We start from the raw sequence: 18,995 nt of genomic DNA on the forward strand, positions 1-18,995 counted from the left end.
TTACCTAATAATAATTTACCTGTGCCATTTATATGAACCAGTAACAAATGTCTAATAAGTATGTGTGGAAGTCATTACATATTGTTGATTGTTGTGTACTTCAAATTTTGGTTAGTACATATTTATGTTTACCGTGAACAAGAATATGTTCAGTAAATATTTATGTTTACCGAAAACAAAACTGTTTCCTTACCTAAATTAAATTCAGATGTCAATGATATGTTTGTTTTGTGCAGTCTCCCACTGGATTTTTCAAGAAATTCCTCTCTCTTGGTTGAGGATGCATGTAATGCCATTGTCAGGGCTAAACCTCTAAGGTCTGCTAGCTGGCCTGAGGTGTTTACACATTTGGGGCAGGAATTCCCTGGAGGCGCCAACGCCTTTCGAAATGCACTTGGACGTTATTCAATAAAGCACGGGTACAATTTTAATTATTTGAAGAATGATCTTGATCGTATTACTTGCGTATGCAAATCCCCAAAATGTTCTTGGACCATTCACGCTGTGGCTCCTCTGAAGTCAAGGTCAATGTTTGTTCTAAAAGCTTACAACCCTGTGCACACATGCCAAGATTTTATAATGTCAGATAATAAGCCAAGATTATCAACCGAAAGTGTAAGCTTATTAATAGTCGATGACATTAGGGAGAATCCGACCAAAAGTACTAAAGACATTGTCAGATCTTTCAAGAAAGACTATGGAATTCAACTCAGCTACTACTATTCATATAAGGCTCGAAACAGGAGTATTTCTTTGGCCTATGGGGAGGAAGCTGATTCTTATGCCAAACTCAATTGGTATGTTGATGCCCTATCCCGTTCTAACCCTAATAGTTTAATTGATCTTCAAGTTGATAAAGATTCCCACCGTTTTGTTCGAATATTTATTGCTCTTGGAGCATGCATCCAAGGTTTCAAGCACTGTCGCCCATTGATATTTGTTGATGGTACTTTTGCGAAAACGAAATACAATGGGTGCATTCTTGCAGCTGTAGCGAAGAATGGCAATGATGGTAAGTATTTTACCAATATTTTCTGTCCGGTACACAATTTTATTTACTTGTTTTTTTTTTATTTCCTGTTCTAACTACTGCCATATGTACTTTGCAGGTTTTTTTGTTATCGCCTATGCTGTCGTTGACGTAGAAAATGATCTAAACTGGACCTGGTTTTTTTGTAACTTGGCGAAAATGGTTGATAATAGTGAGTCTTTGACTTTTATGTCGGACAGGCACAATGGTATTATAAATGCAGTTTCCAACATTTTCCCAACCGCGCACCATTCATTCTGCGTTTGGCATCTAAGAAACAATTTGAATGTACGTGTAAAGAATGGTGCGAAGAAGTCGGACTATTTCCAATCCCTCATGTTTAAGGCGGCTAGAGCCCTTACTATATCGGATTTTCAGAAGTACACTTCTGAACTTGTAGTCATGGGTGGCAATGCTGTGGATGCATTTCTTCACTCTGTAAATCCGGAACATTGGGCTGATGTTTTCTTCCCAGGAAAAAGGTACGGTTTAATATGTTCTTCGCTCTCGGAATCCTTCAATTCGTGGATAAGGGATGAGAGAGTTCTTCCAATAACCGTAATGCTAGATATGTTGAGGATCAAAATTATGAACATGATGAATGCCAGAAGAACTGAGTCGGCAACTTGGGACTCTTTCTTGTGCCCTAAGGTCAACGAAAAAATGCAGTCTAGATTCAACGTTGCCTGTAGCTGGAAGGTAATACAATCAGGTAAATTTGTGTATGAAGTAATGTCCATGCCGAGTCACTCTGTGGACCTTGGGGCTCTTACATGCACATGTCGTAAGTGGCAAGTCCAAGGTATCCCTTGTGAGCATGCCATATTGTGTATTAAAGTGCATGGAGGTGATTCATCATCCTTTTTTGATCCCGCTGTTACAACGGATGCATACTGTAAGACTTATAGTCATTCCATAAATCCTGTCCCATCTTTCGATCAACCAACAACGTTTGAGGAAGCCAGCAAGATACTTCCTCCTTTAACCAAGAAACGTCCGGGCAGACCACGTTCTGTAAGAATTGAAAGTTCTGGAAACTTTAGAAAGAGGCAGCGGATATGCGGTAGGTGTAAGAAGCTCTCTTATCACAACCGTGCTTCGTGCAACGAAGCGATTTAGTGATTGAAATGGTTTTTATATCAGCAGCAAAAACTAGGGGCACTCTACAACTTTGAAAAGCATTTACAGTGTTGGGAGCTTTTCAAATTTTTGAAGAGAGTCACATTTTAGCCTTGTGCTGCTTTGATTTTTTTTGTATCTTTTGTCGAACTTAATGTATTTGTGTTTAAAGTCAATGTATTATCTTATATTTTGTTAGTGTGTATTGTGCTTGAACATAATGCATGATATGAAACTTTTAGTTTTATCCAGTACATTTTTCTATTTACCAGAAAGTTTAAGTTTTGTCCAGTAAATTTTTTTATTTACCGGAAAGTTTAAATTTTTCCAGTGTGGTGATTTTATTTTTTCTAAGTCAAGTCGAGTACATATTTTTATTTACCGGAAATTATTTTATGTTTTGAGAATATATTTTCTCGAAGGCATTTTTTCCAAGTTTTGTCTAGAACATTTTTTTATTTACCGGAAATTATTTTTTTTCCCCGGTTTTTTTTGGGACAAAACTTCTAAGTTTTGTCCAGTACATGTGGATTTTCCGTAAAATTTCTAAGTTTTTTTGGGAGAAATTTCTAAGTTGTTGTGTCTAGTACAATAATAGAGTTTTGTCCAGTACATGTGGATTTTACTCAAAAATATATTCAGTACAATTTGTTCTAAGTTGTGTTTAGTAAATTTTTTTATTTACCAGAAATAATTTGTTTTCCCGGGATTTTTTCCGAAAAATTTCTAAGTTTGGTCGAGTACATATTTTTATTTACCGGAAAGTTAAATTTTTCCCGGATTTTTGGATATTTTTTCCTAAGTTATGTGAAGTACATAATTTTGTTTACCGGAAATTTTTTGTTTTCCCGGCATATTTTATGGAAAATTATCAAGTTTTTTCGAGTGAAAACATATTTTTTTCCAATACAAATTTTCACAATAACAAAACCTTCCAAGTTTTCACAATAACAAAACTTACAAATTGTCACAATAACAAAACCTTCCAAGTTTTTTCCAGTACTTAGTAACAGTTAACAAACACAAACATAATTTTCACATAAACTATTTATGACCCTTCATTTATCACCCTTCTCCATACCTCCTTTGATTCATCCAAAATTTTGAAAGTTACTTCTACCCTCTTTCTTCTTGTTTTGTCTGCATAAGTTTCCACCTGCGTGCAGGACCCCGGGAAATTGGACTGGTTGCTTATGTTGAAGATATCCTCCAACTGGAGCATTACGTACAGTCCACAGTCTGGACTGTTTGATTCAAAAATAAAATGTGAGTTTAAAGAAACTCAATAAACTCAATAACTACTAAAGTAAGGAAGCAAAATTTAGACTCACCTATCCCCTTGCTGAGGGCAGTCAACCTCCTTTACATAGGATATCTTTTTCGTCATCCTTTCTTTAGCGTATTGCCCACTTCGTTTGCGCGTGCACTTCATCTTTATCAATGTCTCTGCCAGCTGCGATGCAAATTTCTTTGCATTATTGTTGCATTGCTTAGTCAGGTTAGTGTCACGCTGCAAAGAGTTGTAGTGCTTCCATTCATTTTCTTCAAATTCATAGACAAGCAGAGTCCAATGATGACCCTCGAATGAGTCATCAGTGTACGGCGTATTCAGTGGCGCACACAACGTTGTAGTATGATCTTTGATGTATTGCGCTTCCAGTCGTTGATTTAAATTGGCCTCAATACTTGCCTGACTCCGCTCTTGTTTTATCAAGGTCTGCAAACCATTTAAATTCAGTGACTACTATTTAAATTAAGTGACTACTATTTACTCAACACTCCGCTGATTTAAATTCAGTATTGGCCTCAATACTCCGCTGATTTAAATTCAGTGACTACTATTTACTCAACACCATTTAAAAATGAATTATATGTTTGACAAGGAAACTTACAAAAAGCAATGAAGATAGGAAAACAACTTCTTTGTTCACGTCTCGGGCGTCCTGTGCAAGGTGGTCCTCAAACCAGTCTATGATTTGCGAGTCACATCCCCGAACCATCATAAGTTCATCCAAATCTTTTGCTTTCAGGCAATGTTCTTTATCCTTGTTCCAGACTTCGAGGCTGTACATAGAATCCAATCCAGCCACACAATTATTTTCCAGAAAGATATACATTTACTATACAAATTGTTTACCATACATTTTTTTTTTACCAGACATTTAATTATTTACCAGTTACTGAGTTATTTACCTTGTCCACCCGTATGTCATGAATTCTAGCATTAGTGATTTTTCTTTCTCCTGGACGTAGGGCCATAACCCTCCCTGTCTCCAGTTACTTATTGGTTCTTTCACTTGTTTCTTCACTGTGATCGACTCTATATCAATCACAGGGAATTTAATGGCAGCTGCTGCTCTGGATGTTTGTTTTCGGGTTCTGGGGTTATCCTTGACCCTTTTGATAAGAGATGTTGGTTTAGCAATTGACCCTTTCTGTGTCTTCGATACTACTCGTTTTGGGGGGCTCACGTGTGGTGATTTAATTTTTCTACTTGTTCCAACATGATCCAATTTTTTGGATACTTCTTCCACCGATGCTCTCCCCATTTCTGCAATATCGGCGAAATTCTCTTCAGCTGTTTGGCAAACATCATCTCCCTGCTGTGGTGGTGGAGTCCACACAATAATTTGCGTCCCCAAGTTAAGATCAAAACTTGGGAAATCATTGCTGTCATCCTTCATAATATCTGTCAAATAATGTATATTCAGAAAAATAATGTTTTTAACAAACTAGGAAACTTAAATTATTTCACCACATAATTTGGCAACATTACCTCTCTTGGGAGGCATCTCTTTTTCATAAGTATCATCCACCCACCCTGCATGCTCACTAGACAAATTGATATGAACCTCATCTTCATCATCCATCTCATCATTTCCTTCTTCATCCAGCTTGGCTTTCTTTTTTTCCTCTCCCTCATTGCCTTCATCATTTAGCATGCTTATTATACTTTCTCAGAAAAAGAATAAAACTGAAAAAGAATAATATTTACTGAGAATATAAAATAAAATAGAAACTATTTCATTACCATCTTCATTGCCATCGCTATCATCTTCGTCACTGTCTTTAAGTTGATACTTATTACTCCGATCATTTTTCTTGTCCTTCCTTTCATCTTTCTCCTCTTTCTCATCTTTGTCACTTCCATCCTCGCTTCCATCTTTCTCCTTTTCATTTTCGTCACTGTCATCATCTTGTTCCTCATTATCATCTTTCTCCTCATCTTCCTCATTATCATCTTTATCATCATCTTCCTCATTATCATCTTTCTCATCATCTTCCTCATCATCTTTTTCTCCCTCTTCATCATCTTTTTCTCCCTCACTTTCTTCTCCTTCATCATCTTCTTCTCCCTCTTCATCATCTTTTTCTACACCCTTTCCCCCCTCATCTTTCTTGTCTTTCTCTTTCTCCTCTGTCTTCCCTTTCTCCTCTTTCTTCTGTTTCTCTTCTTTCTCTTTCTCTCCATCTTTTGGATCTTCCATCTTACTTTTTCCCTTACAATAACGTGTGCGTAGCTCCTCCACACCATCCGTAACCTCGATTAGGCCATCTTCTCCTCTAACCTGTTCTTCTACAGGAACTAAAAAGGTTTGAAGGAGTGCCTCATATGCTTTGTAAGAATCATCCCTATCCTCGCACGCTTCTCGCAGTTTTTCTTTAAGTTCATCATTTTCCTTTTGTAGCTGTTCAATCCTTCGAAGCAATTCATCTACCACTTCTGTGTTCTTTGGTGCTGACAACAACTCTTTTTCTTGATCAGTTGGGGGGTACACAAATGATTCACTGACCTGGTTTAATGTACAGTAAACCAAATTATTTACCAGGAACTAAACATTTACTAGGAAATAATTTTATTTACCAAGAACAAAACAATTTAATGGTTCCTTTTCTATTTACCAGAACAAAACAGTTTCACATTAACACTGATCAAATGTATACCTGTTCTGCAGTAAGATTTGCAAGCTTCTGGTCAAATGTCTCATCTATATTGGTCAAAGACCACCTCACGATCCTAGGCACCTCATCCCTAAACCTCTCTTGTCGATCAAAACATGTAGTATGCTCGCAAAACCACACCTATAAAAAACATAGAGTATGAGACACATGAAGTTAAGTTTGAATTTAAATGATAAAAAACATACTCACAGGAAGTAATACTAGGCACCCTGAAGCTTTCAGTGGGTCGTTGGGATACTTATTGATGTGATCAATTAGGAATGAGTGCACCGCTGTTGGCCAACACAAAGTTTGAATTTCTTCCATTGTATGCAAGTTGAAGAGAATACGCATTGGAACCTTGTAACCTGTTAGGGGAGCAAATAAAACACTCGCACAAATATACATGATGATCAGCCTGATGACATCCATGTCATCTACCTCTCCGTTGACAGCATCTCTCAGTGCTTTGGATATTTGTATGCATGATATCATTCCAGGGATTTCACCAAAGTACTTCATACAAAAATCTATTTCAGGCTGCTTTACTGATCGATTTTTAGGGAAGACTTCTCTCGCCTCTCTTGACAATGGCATACCTAGAATTAGGGCCACATCTTCAGGTTTCAGTTCCATTTCTTTCCCCGCCAACGTAAACCTTTCTGTCGAACTAGAATAGAGGCAGAGAATTTCAAAGATAGCCTTGTTGGGTTTGTTTATGTTATCCCAATCTATTTTGTCCTCAACAAAAGCCATCACCAGATTTTTAAATGGAGTCGCGGCTAACAACTCTTTCTGTGTAGTCGACATCTTTGGATATGTGTTCTTCATTTGTCTCCACGTATTTCGAAGGGCATACTTGTAAGCCTTCGGCACCAGTGCTGCCAGGTTGGGTGGTCTATTTTTCCGTTCACCCGTTGAGTTTCCACCTTCTGTTTTTGTTTTCTTTCCTTTTTTTTTTTGGCTGCTTTCTTCTCTCTCTGGTGCAGCTTTTCTCTTGCCTTTCCTTTCTCTCTCTGCATTGTCTTCTCTCTCTGGTGCAGCTTTTCTCTTGCCTTTCCTTTCTCTCTCTGCATTGTCTTTTACTTCTCTCTCTGGTGCAGCTTTTCTCTTGCCTTTCCTTTCTCTCTCTGCATTGTCTTTTACTTCAATGCTCTCAGTACTTTTTACCTGTAAAAAATGTAACCAGGAAAGAATGTTGTGTCACACATTACAACAAACACTTGAAATGCATGGTCATCTTTACAATAAAACAATTTACTGAACATATTACTGAACATATTTTTATTCTCATGAAGAAATCCATATCACTTGGAACAACATAATTCCAGTACAATAAAATATTTTCAAGGAACAAAACATTTTACAGTGAACAAAATTATTTACCAGGAATAAAACAACTTACGGTGCAAAATATTATTCCCATGAACACTAGACAAATCTAAATCACAGTAAAACAAAATATTTTCAAGAAAAAAATACATTTACCAGAATTTAATTTATTTACCAGGAATATTTTCAACAATAACATTTTTTTTACCAGAATATGGAACATTTACCAGAATAAAAAACATTTACCAGAAACATTTCAAGAACAAATGATTTTTTGTTCAGTTTCATACCTTCTTCTTTCTAGGACTAGTTCTTCTAGCCAGAATTTCTGCTATCGGTCTTTCCTTTACTGATATCTCTCTACTGGAAGTTGGTTCTATGATAGTCACACCCTTTGATTTCTTGTTCGTATCTTTACTTTTCACCATATCTGCGTCAAAGAAATGTAAGATTATACACAAATTTTATGGTTTCTAAAAACTTCTAGTGTTTCTAAAATCTTCCAGGGTTTCAAACAAACCATAAGAGATCATTTGTATAAACTTTAAAGGTTTCTAAAATATTGCGTCCCTAAAGAAAGATCAATCACCATATCTGCGTCAGAAAGTAAAGTTTTTCACAAATTTTAGGGTTTTAAAAATCTTTTATGAAAGAAACTTTTATCAAACAAGTTTAGGTGGATGAGATAGAAGTAAAACATACTTGAATCCCTTCACAAACTTGTAAGTTATTTCTCCAAACAGACTTGAATCCCTTCCTTTTCTTCAAAAAAACTTGAATCACTTTAGAAGTAAAAGTTGAAAGAGGAAGATGCAGGAGGAAGATGACGGATGAAGAAAAATTTGGAGAGAGAGTTTTCTTGAGAAGGAGCAAAGTTACCTGGGAAGAGGGACTCGGCGTGGGCAGAAGTTAATGTGGAAGTGACCGTTTGCAGGAAACGTCACTTCCGTCCCTCGAATCAGTCAGAAATCGCGCCAAAAAATTCGCCAAATCCCGGTTGATTTTCAATGGCAGGGGGCGTAAATTCGACGAACTTTAGGGTTGTTTCCGTCATTTTAAGTCCCGGCCTGACATTTTGGACCTCTCGTTTATTTATGGGCAACCGTGGACGCCCAGCCCATTTTGGGCCTCATTTTGGACGTCCAGCCCAATCCCTCATTCATGTTTCGTCACTTTACATTGGAGTAACAGTAATTATCTTGTTCCTTAGAAAAATCAATATGAAATCAACTACCTAATTCATTGACAGGATATTAATTGGTCAGAAATCTTATCTCCTGTCCAAACAAAAGAGATATGTCGAGTAAACTTGAGTCCAAAACTTCAAGGAAAAGGTTAAGTTACTATACCTGCGACCAAATCTTTAGAAAAACAATAGTTGATACAACTGAGATGGGTATGAAATGCTCCATTCTCTCCGAACCGACATACTGAACTTAGTCAAAATCCTTTACGTCTTTTTTGTTTTGTGATAAGTCATTCAGAGTTTCAGAAATATTTTGTTTCATAACAACCTACCTTCCAGAGGGTTACCTGCTAAATCAAATAAAGAAGCAACTTTGAAAGTCCCCGATCACGGGATGGTAACACGTCCTCATGGCAGCTTTTGCCAAAGCAATGAACCGCTTTCACCGACCAGCTGTTTTATAAATATAAGAAGGTATCCTCCTCATTTTAAGAAGCCCGTACTTCTCAACCTGCTCCAACATATATAATAGGGTCTCAACCAAAAACCAAACTCAACTACGAGAAACGAGAAGTAATAACTCCAAAATTTCTTGTCTCGATTGATTCATCAACACAGCCTCTGGTTGTCGTCTTCCTGACATAGATGTCATTCAAGGCCTCAATCGTAGCGAAGGCATTGCTCCAACAATGTATAATTTCACAAGAGGCAATTGGCCGGCAACCACCCAGAACACAAGACCGCTTAATCAAAATGAAGAGCGAGAACATTGGAATAGCAACAAATTATATTTTAACTAGTAGTAATTAAATAAGTACAAATGACTCGGTCACTCCTGTTAACATGTCAAACTCAGACAAGATTCATTGGATTCAGGTGAATCATTTTCAGATGATAAGAGAGAGACACCACCGTATTCTGTTGCGTATAAAATAAACTTCATGTAAACCAAGGAAAGTAAATCATAAAATATGCGAGATGCTGAGATCTAAGCACAAGCCTCCTAAAATATGTGCATGTCAGCAACCATAACAAACAAAGAGGATTTACAGAATCACAACAAACACACAGGCATTAAGTAAACCACTCCTTTTGACCCCGAATGAGCATCAAACAAGACAGCAAGTTGTTCTTATAGAAACAAGCAACTCCTCTGAAAGTCCATGATCATGACCAGACTGATCAGAAGTCGTCACATGGCATCTTTGAAATGACCATCTTTCTTAGGTACAAGCAACTATCCTCCTCGTTTTAAGATGCTCATGCTTATCAACCTGCTCCATCAGAAAGTATTAGGTCTCAACAATAAAACAGACTCCACTAGGAGAAACGAGAAGCAATTGGTAATTTGAACAATAACCACATGGCTTCTCAAGGCAATTCAAAGCCTGAAACGCATAAGATAATCAAAACTGTGAATCTCTTGATTAATGCTTCACCAAATTGGATGACATTTCCACTTCAACTGCCAATTACCTAAAGGTTCTAACTGAAAATATAATGCTTCACCAAATACAATTAAGTTCTGAACATAGTTTGGTAGGCAACTAGGCATAAGCTTGCACAACAAAACATTCAATTCATACTCGATGTTGCTGATGTATAAGCTATTGGTCATGTTTGGCCTTTTATCAGTTTGGAACAAAACCGTAAAACGATGTATGACAAGATTGACGCTAAATGTTTAAAATGTCATGAACATCACAGCAAAAAAGATCAAACATGAAATAAGCATCTCCATACATCAAAGGGGAAAGGGTACACCCACAAACATAAACCAGCTCTAGTCATTATTCGTACTTCAATTTGTCGCCTGTACCAACCGAATCTCGAATGAGACCACATTTATTTACTAGAAAAAACAACTTTCTCTGACATGACGGTCATAAATAAAGAACCATAAACCAATTGTTGAAACTTATCAAGAGTAAACTAACGTCAAGCTTAATCTGACTAAAACCCACAATAGCTGGTAGAAAGATGTGATGTCAAAATCTCGAATGTAATTGGAGTCAAAGATGAAGAGGAACGCACCAAATCTCCACATATCGTGGTGCCATACCACAAATGTATGAAGATGCTTAAACAATAACATAGTAGTAAAGATTATGACTACATATAGAAAAAAGCATCTCCACACATCATATGTATAAACACAATAGTTAGTCAACTCCGAGCCAGTATTTGAGTTAAATCGGTTCCAACCTTTATCTCGAATTAGTCCCAACATCTCTTGGTTCCATACCATGATGCATGAAGATACTTAAAACTAATATACTATATTATAATTATATAATATCATTAAAAAATAAAACAAAAAAAAATAAGCATCTCTACACATCATCATATGTAAAAGCACAAGAGTAAACCTACCCCCAACAATTGTCTGTAATTAAATCGAAATAGTCCCCACATCTCTCAGTGCGAAGATACTTATGACACTTATAAAGTAGTAAAGATTATTACTAATATAAAATAACAAAATAGAGAAAGCATCTACACACATCATATGCATAAACACGAGAGTAAATCACGACCCAACTAGTATTTGTCATTAAATAGATTCCAACCTTTATCTCGAAATAGCCCCACATCTCTTGGTTCCGCACCTTGATGTGTGAAGATACTTACAGAACTTGTACACTAGCAAATATGATTATAAAAATAAAATAAGTAAGAAAGCATAAAGAGCCTATGCACACAGAAGTAGACACCAAGATAATAGAGTGCAATCATAATATAATAGTCTGTTGTCAAAATTAATCTTGCCTTGGCGCATAATAGAGTCAATTGTGAAACTTAATCCTGTGAATTATGTTCTCGAAAACACCTACGTATCTTGGTGTACTACGGCACAGGAGGAGAGCCAACTTTAAAACTTGTAAAATACAATAAAGTAAAATATAAAATAAATAATATTAGTACAAAATAAAAATATTCATCATATCAAAACTATAACCACAAAAGTTATATCGAACGACCAATAACCAAGATGAAACTGTACGAGAGATAGTGCCCACTGAAATATCAAATAAAGCACATTTTGATGCATACCCGCAATTAAGCATTACTTGTAATGGTCATAAGTAATAGGCTTTTTAATAGTTATAGACTTTGGACATCACAGAGAAAGCTTATTTAAGTGTTCCCAATTATTGTTCCAAATATATCTTACTGCCAATCTTAAGCTTTTCTCAAATACCCATTTCCCAAGGGTACTACTTTTGATTCAAATTCCTATTTTAACCAACAGTAAGGCACTCCTACAACTAGAAAACGAAAATATAAGGCAAGAGGACTATGTACTCATACCATATTTGTTTCAAACTCTGTTGTCAAGTCGTTACGAACAACAGACCATCATTTCCTTCCACACTTTTATTCTCAACTGAATACTCTTCAACTTGATTCTCAGGCACCTTTGCAACAGCAGCAATGAGCCAATGACAAAAGAAAAAAAAATTAGTTGCCTCACTGCTGTTCGGTGTGATAATTGAGATGGCAAAGATAGATCCCTAAAGGTCGAGCTACAGATCCGAAAGGCAGTAAGCACACAGAACCGAAACTAAAGTTCTAATAATTCAAAGGTTGTACAGATACAACAACGGACTAACAAGAACCATGCCACTCTTTGTGGCGGCTCGGGTGTTCATGCCATTAATTTGTACTTCTACGCATATTTGATTGTTGCGGCTCATACAAATAAATGATAATAACCTTTTAACCAATGATGATGACATGTGGTTATATTGGGTCAGAAATGTTTTGGACGCACAAAGTTTGTGAAAATAGACATATGGAAGCAATCTTACATCAAATGAGTTCAATTGCAGGTCTTTTACTGGAGTTGAAGATCCTACGCCTTCCACAAATACATTTTTGAAATAACACGCCCGCAGTTGGTGTTTCTTTCACAATATCTTCATCATCCATTTGTCATCTTTTGGGTTGATTGTTATTGATGAAATCTAGCTAAGCAACATGAAAATATACAAACCAAACATTTTATTTTATTTAAAACTTACAAGGCACTTTTCTTAGTAACCCCCACATGTGAGATGCGTGAGAAAGACCTCATCTTTGTGAGTGAACATGAGGCTTCAATCAGCTATTCGTGTTGCCTAACAGTAATTATCTTGTTCCTTAGAGAAACCAATATGAATTGGTCAGAAATCTTATCTCCTGTCCAGATAAAAGAGATATCTTGAGTAAACTTGAGTCGAAAACTTTAAGGAAAAGGTTAATTACCATACCTTCGACCAAATCTTTGGATAAACAATCGTTGATACAACTGAGATGGGTATGAAATGCTCCATTCTCTTCAAACAGACATACCGAGCTTAGTCAAAATACTTTACGACTTCTTTGTTTTGTGACAAGAAGTCATTCAGAGTTTCAGACATCTTTTGTTTCGTAAGCTACCTTTCGGAGGTTTACCTGCTAAATCAAATAAAGAAGCAACTTTGAAAGTGCCCAATCACGGGAGGGTAACACATCCTAATGACGGCTTTTACCAAAGCAATGAACTGCTTTCACCGACCAGCTGTTTTATAAATATAAGAAGGTATCCTCCTCATTTTAAGAAGCTCGTACTTCTCAACCTGCTCAAACAGATATTATTGGGCCTCAACCAAAAACCAAACTCAAGTACGAGAAACGAGAAGTAATAACTCTAAAATTGCTTGTGGCTCGAATGATTCATCAACACAACCTTTGGTTGTCGTCTTCCTGGGATAGATGTCATTCAAAGCCTCAATTAACCTGCTCCAACAGAAATTATCAGGTCTCAACAATAAAACAGACTCCACTAGGAGGAACGAGAAGGCATTGGTCGACAACCACATTTGACTTCACAAGAGGAAATTCAAAGCCTGAAACACATAAGATAATCAAAACTGTGAATCTCTTGATTAATGCGTCACAAAGTTGGGTGACATTTCCACTTCAACTGCCGATTGGCTAAAGGTTCTAACTGAAAATATAATGCTTCACCAATTACAGTTAAGTTCTGAAAATAGTTTGGTAGGCAACTAGGCATAAAAGCTTGCACAACAAATTGCATTATGAATACAGTGGTAGGACTTGTTAGTTTCTTCAACAAGCATTTAATTCATACTCGATGTTGCTGATGTATAAGCTATTGGCCATGTTTGGCCTTTTATCAGTTTGGAATAAAACCGTAAAACGATGTATGACGAGATTGACACTAAATGTTTAAAATGTTATGAACATCATAAAAAAGAAGATCAAATATAAAATAAGCATCTCCATACATCAAAGGGAAAGGGGTATAACCACAAACATAAACCAGCTATAGTCATTATTCGTACTTCAATTTGTCGCCTGCACCAACCGAATATTGAATGAGCCAAAATTTATTTACTAAAACATAACAGCTTTCTCTGGCATGACGGGCATAAATAAATAAACTTAAACCAATTGCTGAAAATTATCAAGAATGAACTAACGTCGAGCTAAATCTGAATAAAACCAATAATCATTGGTAGAAAGATGTGATGTCAAATCTCGAGTGTAATTGAAGTCAAAGATAAAGAGAAATGTACCAAATCCCAGCCAGTATTTATAATTACATTGATCCCAACATTTATTTCGCAATTGCCCCCGCATCTCTCTTTACCATACCACAATGTGAGTACGTACTTACAGACCTTTAAAGTCATAAGGATTATTACTAAAAATTAAAATAACAAACATAGAAAGAGTATCTTCACACCTCATGCGACATACATCGGCACAAGATCCGTTGCAACCTGTATCTCGAAATAACCCACACATCTCTTGGTGCCATACCACTATGTATGAAAATACTCACAGAACTTATAAATTAGTTAATATTATTGGTAAAAACTAGAATAGCGTCTCCAGACATCATATGTATAAGCACAAGAGTTAACCAATTGCCAGCCTGTTTTTTGTAATTAAATCGATTCCAAACTGTATCTCGAAATAGTCCCCAAATCTGTTGGTGCTATACAACAACGTATGAAAAGACTCGCAAAAATTTATAAATTGGTAAATATTAATGGTAAAAATTAGAATAAGCATCTCCAAACATCATATGTATAAGCACACGGGGTAAACCGTTCCCAGCCTGTATTTGTAACTAAATAAATTCCAATTTTTACATCGAAATAACCCCCACAGCTCTTGGCGCGATGCCACGATTTGTGAAAATACTTACAAAACTTTTACGTTATTAGATATTGTTGATTACATATAGAATAAGCATCACATCATATGTATAAGCGTAAGAGTCCCAACTACCAACAACTACTTGTACTGAAACCGACACCAACATTTATGTTGAATAGTCCCCACATCTCTCAGTGCCATACGACAATATATGAAGATACTTGTACACTTATAAAGTAGTAAAGATTATTACTATATATAAATCAACAAAAATAGAATAGGCATCTCCACACGTCATAAGTATAAACACAAGAGTTAACCAACTCCCAACCAATATTTGTAATTAAATCGGTTCCAACCTTTTATCTCGAGATGATCCCACATCTCTTGGTTACATACCATGACGCATGAAGATACTTATGAAACTAATAAACTGGAATTTATTATTATTAAAAGTTAAAATAACAAAAATAGAATAAGCATCCACACACATCATATATAAGGCACTAGAGTAAACCAACTGCCAACCACCGTTTGTGATAAATTGATCCCAACTTTTGTGCAAAATATCTCCTACATCTCTTGGTGCCATACCATAATGTATGAAGATGCTTAAACACTAATATAGTAATAAAGATTATTACAAAATATAGAATAAGCAACTCCACACATCATATGTATAAACACAAGAGTCAGCCAGTTTTTGTACTTAAATCAGTTCCATCCTTGATCTCGAAATAGTTCCCACATCTCTTGGTTCCATACAATGATGCATGGAGTTACTTAAAACTAATATACTAGAATATAATTTTTATAATATTGTTAACAACTAACAAAACAAAATAGAATAGGGATCTCCACATATCATATGTAAAAGCACCAGAGTAAACCAACTGCCAACCAGAGTTTGTGATAAAATCGATCCCAACCTTTACTTCAAGATATCCCCCACATCTCTTGGTGTCATACCACAATGTATGAAAATGCTTAAACACTAAAGTAGTAGTAAAAATTATGACTAAATATAGAAAAAAGCATCTCCACACATCATATGTATAAATACAAGAGTTAGTCCCAACATCTCTTGGTTCCATACCATGATGCGTGAAGATACTTAAAACTAATGTACTAGTATATAATTATAGAATATTATTAAAAACTAAAACAACGAAAATAAAATAAGCATCTCTACACATCATATGTAAAACCACAAGGGTAAACCAACTCCCAACCATTGTCTGTAATTAAATCGATTCCATCCTTCATCTCGAAATAGTCCCCACATCTTTGGGTCATACCACAATGTACGAAGATACTTATGACACTTATAAAGTAGTAAAGATTATTACTATATATAGAATAACAAAATAGAGAAAGCATCTCCACACATCATATGCATAAACACAAGAGTAAACAACGCCCCAACTAGTATGTGTCATTAAACCGATTCCAACCTTTATCTCGAAATAGCCCCACATTTCTTGGTTCCGCACCTTGATGTGTGAAGATACTTACAAAACTTGTACACTAGCAAATATTATTATTAGAAAATAAAATAAGTAAGAAAGCATAAAGAGCCTACGCACACAGCAGTAGCCACCAAGATAATAGAGTGCAGTCAGAATAGAGTCTGTTGCCAAACATAATCTTGCCTTAGCGCATAATAGAGTCAACTGTGAAACTTAATCCTGCGAATGATATTCCCGAAAGCACCTATGTATCTTGGTGTACTATGGCACAGGAGGAGAGCTAACTTCAAAACTTGTAAAATACAATTAAAGTAAAATATAAAATAATTAATAATATAAAATAAAAACATTTATAGTATCAAAACTATAACCCCAAAAGTGAGATCGAATGACCGAGAACCAACATGAAACTGTATCGAATGCACATTTTGATGCATACGCGCAATTAAGCATTACTTGCGATGGTCATAAGTAATAGGCTTTTTAATCGTTATAGACTTTGGACATGACAAAAAAAGCTTACATACGTGTTCCCAATTGTTGGTCGAATATATAGCTTACTGCCAATATTAAGCTTTCCTGAATCCCCCATTTCCCAAGAGTACCAATCTCAGATATAATTCTTACTAACCCTCATTATATGTTGTTTATAAGGTTAAAACAATCTTCCATGGACAGAATCCAGTTTACCAAAAAAACCCTTAGACCTGGTGCATTATGCTCTCTAATGGGCTATTTCTAGATTGATTAAAAGAAACAACAACTAGTAATTACATCCAAATACCAGTATGAATTGTCGCAGAGATATACTTACAGAAAAATAAAAGATATTGATGAGGTGAATAACATTGATCAATCATCTTTTGTTTGAACCGCAGAGAAATTAAGGTTTCTAGGTGCCGAGATTTAATAGCTAATAACCTGACTTCTTTATGAACGATTGTCGTTCTTGAACAGGAAAGAACGAAAATAAGCACAAGAAACATCGTTGTTCTTGATCGGGAGGGAAGGAGATAGAATAACCACAAAATTCATCATCACCGACGCCTTTCTGAACAAGATTGTCGTTCTTGATCTATTTTCTCTCGATATCCATCGTTGCATTAAGTTAGGGCGTTGCATGAAGTTAGGGTTTCTGAACAGGATTTTCGTTCTTGATTTATTTTCTCTCGATATCCATCGTTCCATGGAGTTAGGGTTTCTGAACAAGATTGTCGTTCTTGATCTATTTTCTCTTGATATCACTCCATGGAGTTACGGTTTCCGAACAAGATTATCGTTCCATGGAATTAGGCTTTCCACTCTTGATCTATTTTTCTCGATAATTATCGTTCCATGTAGTTAGGGTTTTGTGGCAAGCAAGTCTGGCAGATGATTATCAATCGACCCCTTACAGCATCTCCAATGGGACACTCAATCTCCAACACTTAGAGTGCCACATATGATTCTTTGGAGTTTTTGTTAAAAAATCATCTCTAATGGAACACTTTGTTACACACTCTATTATGAGTTGGACACATTTATTATAGAGTGTCTAGAGAGAGAATCTCTAAAATGAGAGTGTCTACTTGAGACTCTCTAAGTGTTACTTTATTATTTCAACCAATAGAAAACTTTGCTTTTCAACTACTTTTTATCTATTGAATTGAAGAGGGACATGTGTATTAAGTAAGAGATTTTAGAGATCTCCATTGGAGACCAAACAAATGTAGAGTGTCTCTATATTGACACTAGGAAAGAGAATCTTTATTTGACACTTGACAACTAGATTTTTAGAGTGTTTATTAGAGTGTCCCATTGGAGATGCTCTTAGCGCGCGAGCTTTTCTTAAAGCAATTCTTGATTAGAGTTTTGTGATCACGGACTTTATTAATGAAAACCAAACCCGCATTTTATTCGGGTCGGTAACGGAGAGACAACCATGTCCATAGTGAATCCCTCAAAACCCCCCAATAATTAAACTCACCTATACTTTAGCCCCAAAATTAACTCCTGGTTTAAATAATAATTCCTTATAGGAAAAAAATATATATATATATAAAATCGGTCCAAAATTGCCGGTTTGCAGCTGAAATTTGATGATGTTACATCTAGAAGTACAGAACACATAAACTACATGTAATGTATATGACTTTGTGTTGCATGGAAAGAAATTTGAAAGTGTTCTGTGAATCGGAGGAATATTGTGTTCTGCACTGTATATTATATGATGTACAGGTGCAAATATGTTAGCGCAATTTTTTATGTCCAAGACAACTTTTTCAAGCGCAATAGTTCACTAAGATCACATTTTTTGTCAGTCTGAATTTGACATTTTGGAGTTGCTACTTATCATTTTTCTGACTCAAACTTCTCTCTTATTCACCATATCTTTTGGACCTTTTGCCCACCACCCTACTTCAGCCCCATCACCCAGAACCTTAACTCAAACTTTTAAAAAATTTCCTCAATCCTAGAACAACCAAACAAACTTTTTTTCTCTTTCAAATTTCATGTGTAGAGTTGCTCCTGTCATTTTTGTGACTCGAAGCAAAATTTATGTATTTTGTATCCTAACATTAACGAAAAAGTGGAAAAAGAGAAAAGGAAGAACAATGGAGAGGAAATTTAAATCTCAATAGACTTCACAGAAACAAAAATGACATAGATCTAGAAAAAAGATCGATCGAGAAAAGTAAAAAAGAAAAAGTAAATAGATTAGTTGATTTATAATTATTTTCATATAAATCTTGTAAGTGTTGTAAAGCAATCCCGCGTCGGAGGT

At 35.8% G+C, this 18,995-nt stretch overlaps 2 protein-coding genes and 1 long non-coding RNA gene across 3 annotated transcripts; 1 reads left to right on the forward strand and 2 right to left on the reverse strand.

Annotated features, from left to right (window-relative positions):
• The first annotated feature begins 1,219 nt into the window (after window positions 1–1,219).
• On the forward strand, window positions 1,220–2,149 carry LOC147563990 (uncharacterized). The gene has a single exon (XM_086662723.1). It carries the CDS (start codon window positions 1,220–1,222, stop codon window positions 2,147–2,149), a length of 930 nt encoding a protein of 309 aa, XP_086518849.1.
• Window positions 2,150–4,478: 2,329 nt separating this feature from the next.
• On the reverse strand, window positions 4,479–5,684 carry LOC147563991 (uncharacterized). The gene is made up of 5 exons (XM_086662827.1): window positions 5,643–5,684; window positions 5,181–5,406; window positions 4,926–5,075; window positions 4,644–4,838; window positions 4,479–4,546 (listed from the first exon to the last, which is right to left on the reverse strand). Exons 1-5 carry the CDS (start codon window positions 5,682–5,684, stop codon window positions 4,479–4,481), a joined length of 681 nt encoding a protein of 226 aa, XP_086518953.1.
• A 6,643-nt stretch (window positions 5,685–12,327) lies between these two features.
• LOC147563992 (uncharacterized) lies at window positions 12,328–17,618 on the reverse strand. The gene is made up of 2 exons (XR_015225866.1): window positions 12,863–17,618; window positions 12,328–12,791 (listed from the first exon to the last, which is right to left on the reverse strand). It is a non-coding gene; the product is annotated as an uncharacterized LOC147563992 (long non-coding RNA).
• Between the last annotated feature and the right edge of the window lie 1,377 nt (window positions 17,619–18,995).

The sequence above is a fragment of the Eschscholzia californica genome, unplaced genomic scaffold (genome assembly GCF_041429995.1).
Source record: "Eschscholzia californica isolate CP2 unplaced genomic scaffold, dmEscCali1.0.p SCAF_1, whole genome shotgun sequence".
Lineage (NCBI taxonomy): Eukaryota > Viridiplantae > Streptophyta > Magnoliopsida > Ranunculales > Papaveraceae > Eschscholzia > Eschscholzia californica.

Excerpts from the sequence above, each read along its gene's own strand:
- LOC147563991 (XM_086662827.1), bottom strand. The coding sequence starts at position 5,684 with ATGGTGTGGAGGAGCTACGCACACGTTATTGTAAGGGAAAAA. Across the intron at positions 5,076-5,180 it reads TAGCGATGGCAATGAAGATG|GCAATGAGGGAGAGGAAAAA; the intron begins GTAATGAAATAG and ends TAAATGATGAAG. Across the intron at positions 4,839-4,925 it reads AGAGATGCCTCCCAAGAGAG|ATATTATGAAGGATGACAGC; the intron begins GTAATGTTGCCA and ends ATTATTTGACAG.
- LOC147563990 (XM_086662723.1), top strand. The coding sequence starts at position 1,220 with ATGTCGGACAGGCACAATGGTATTATAAATGCAGTTTCCAACATTTTC.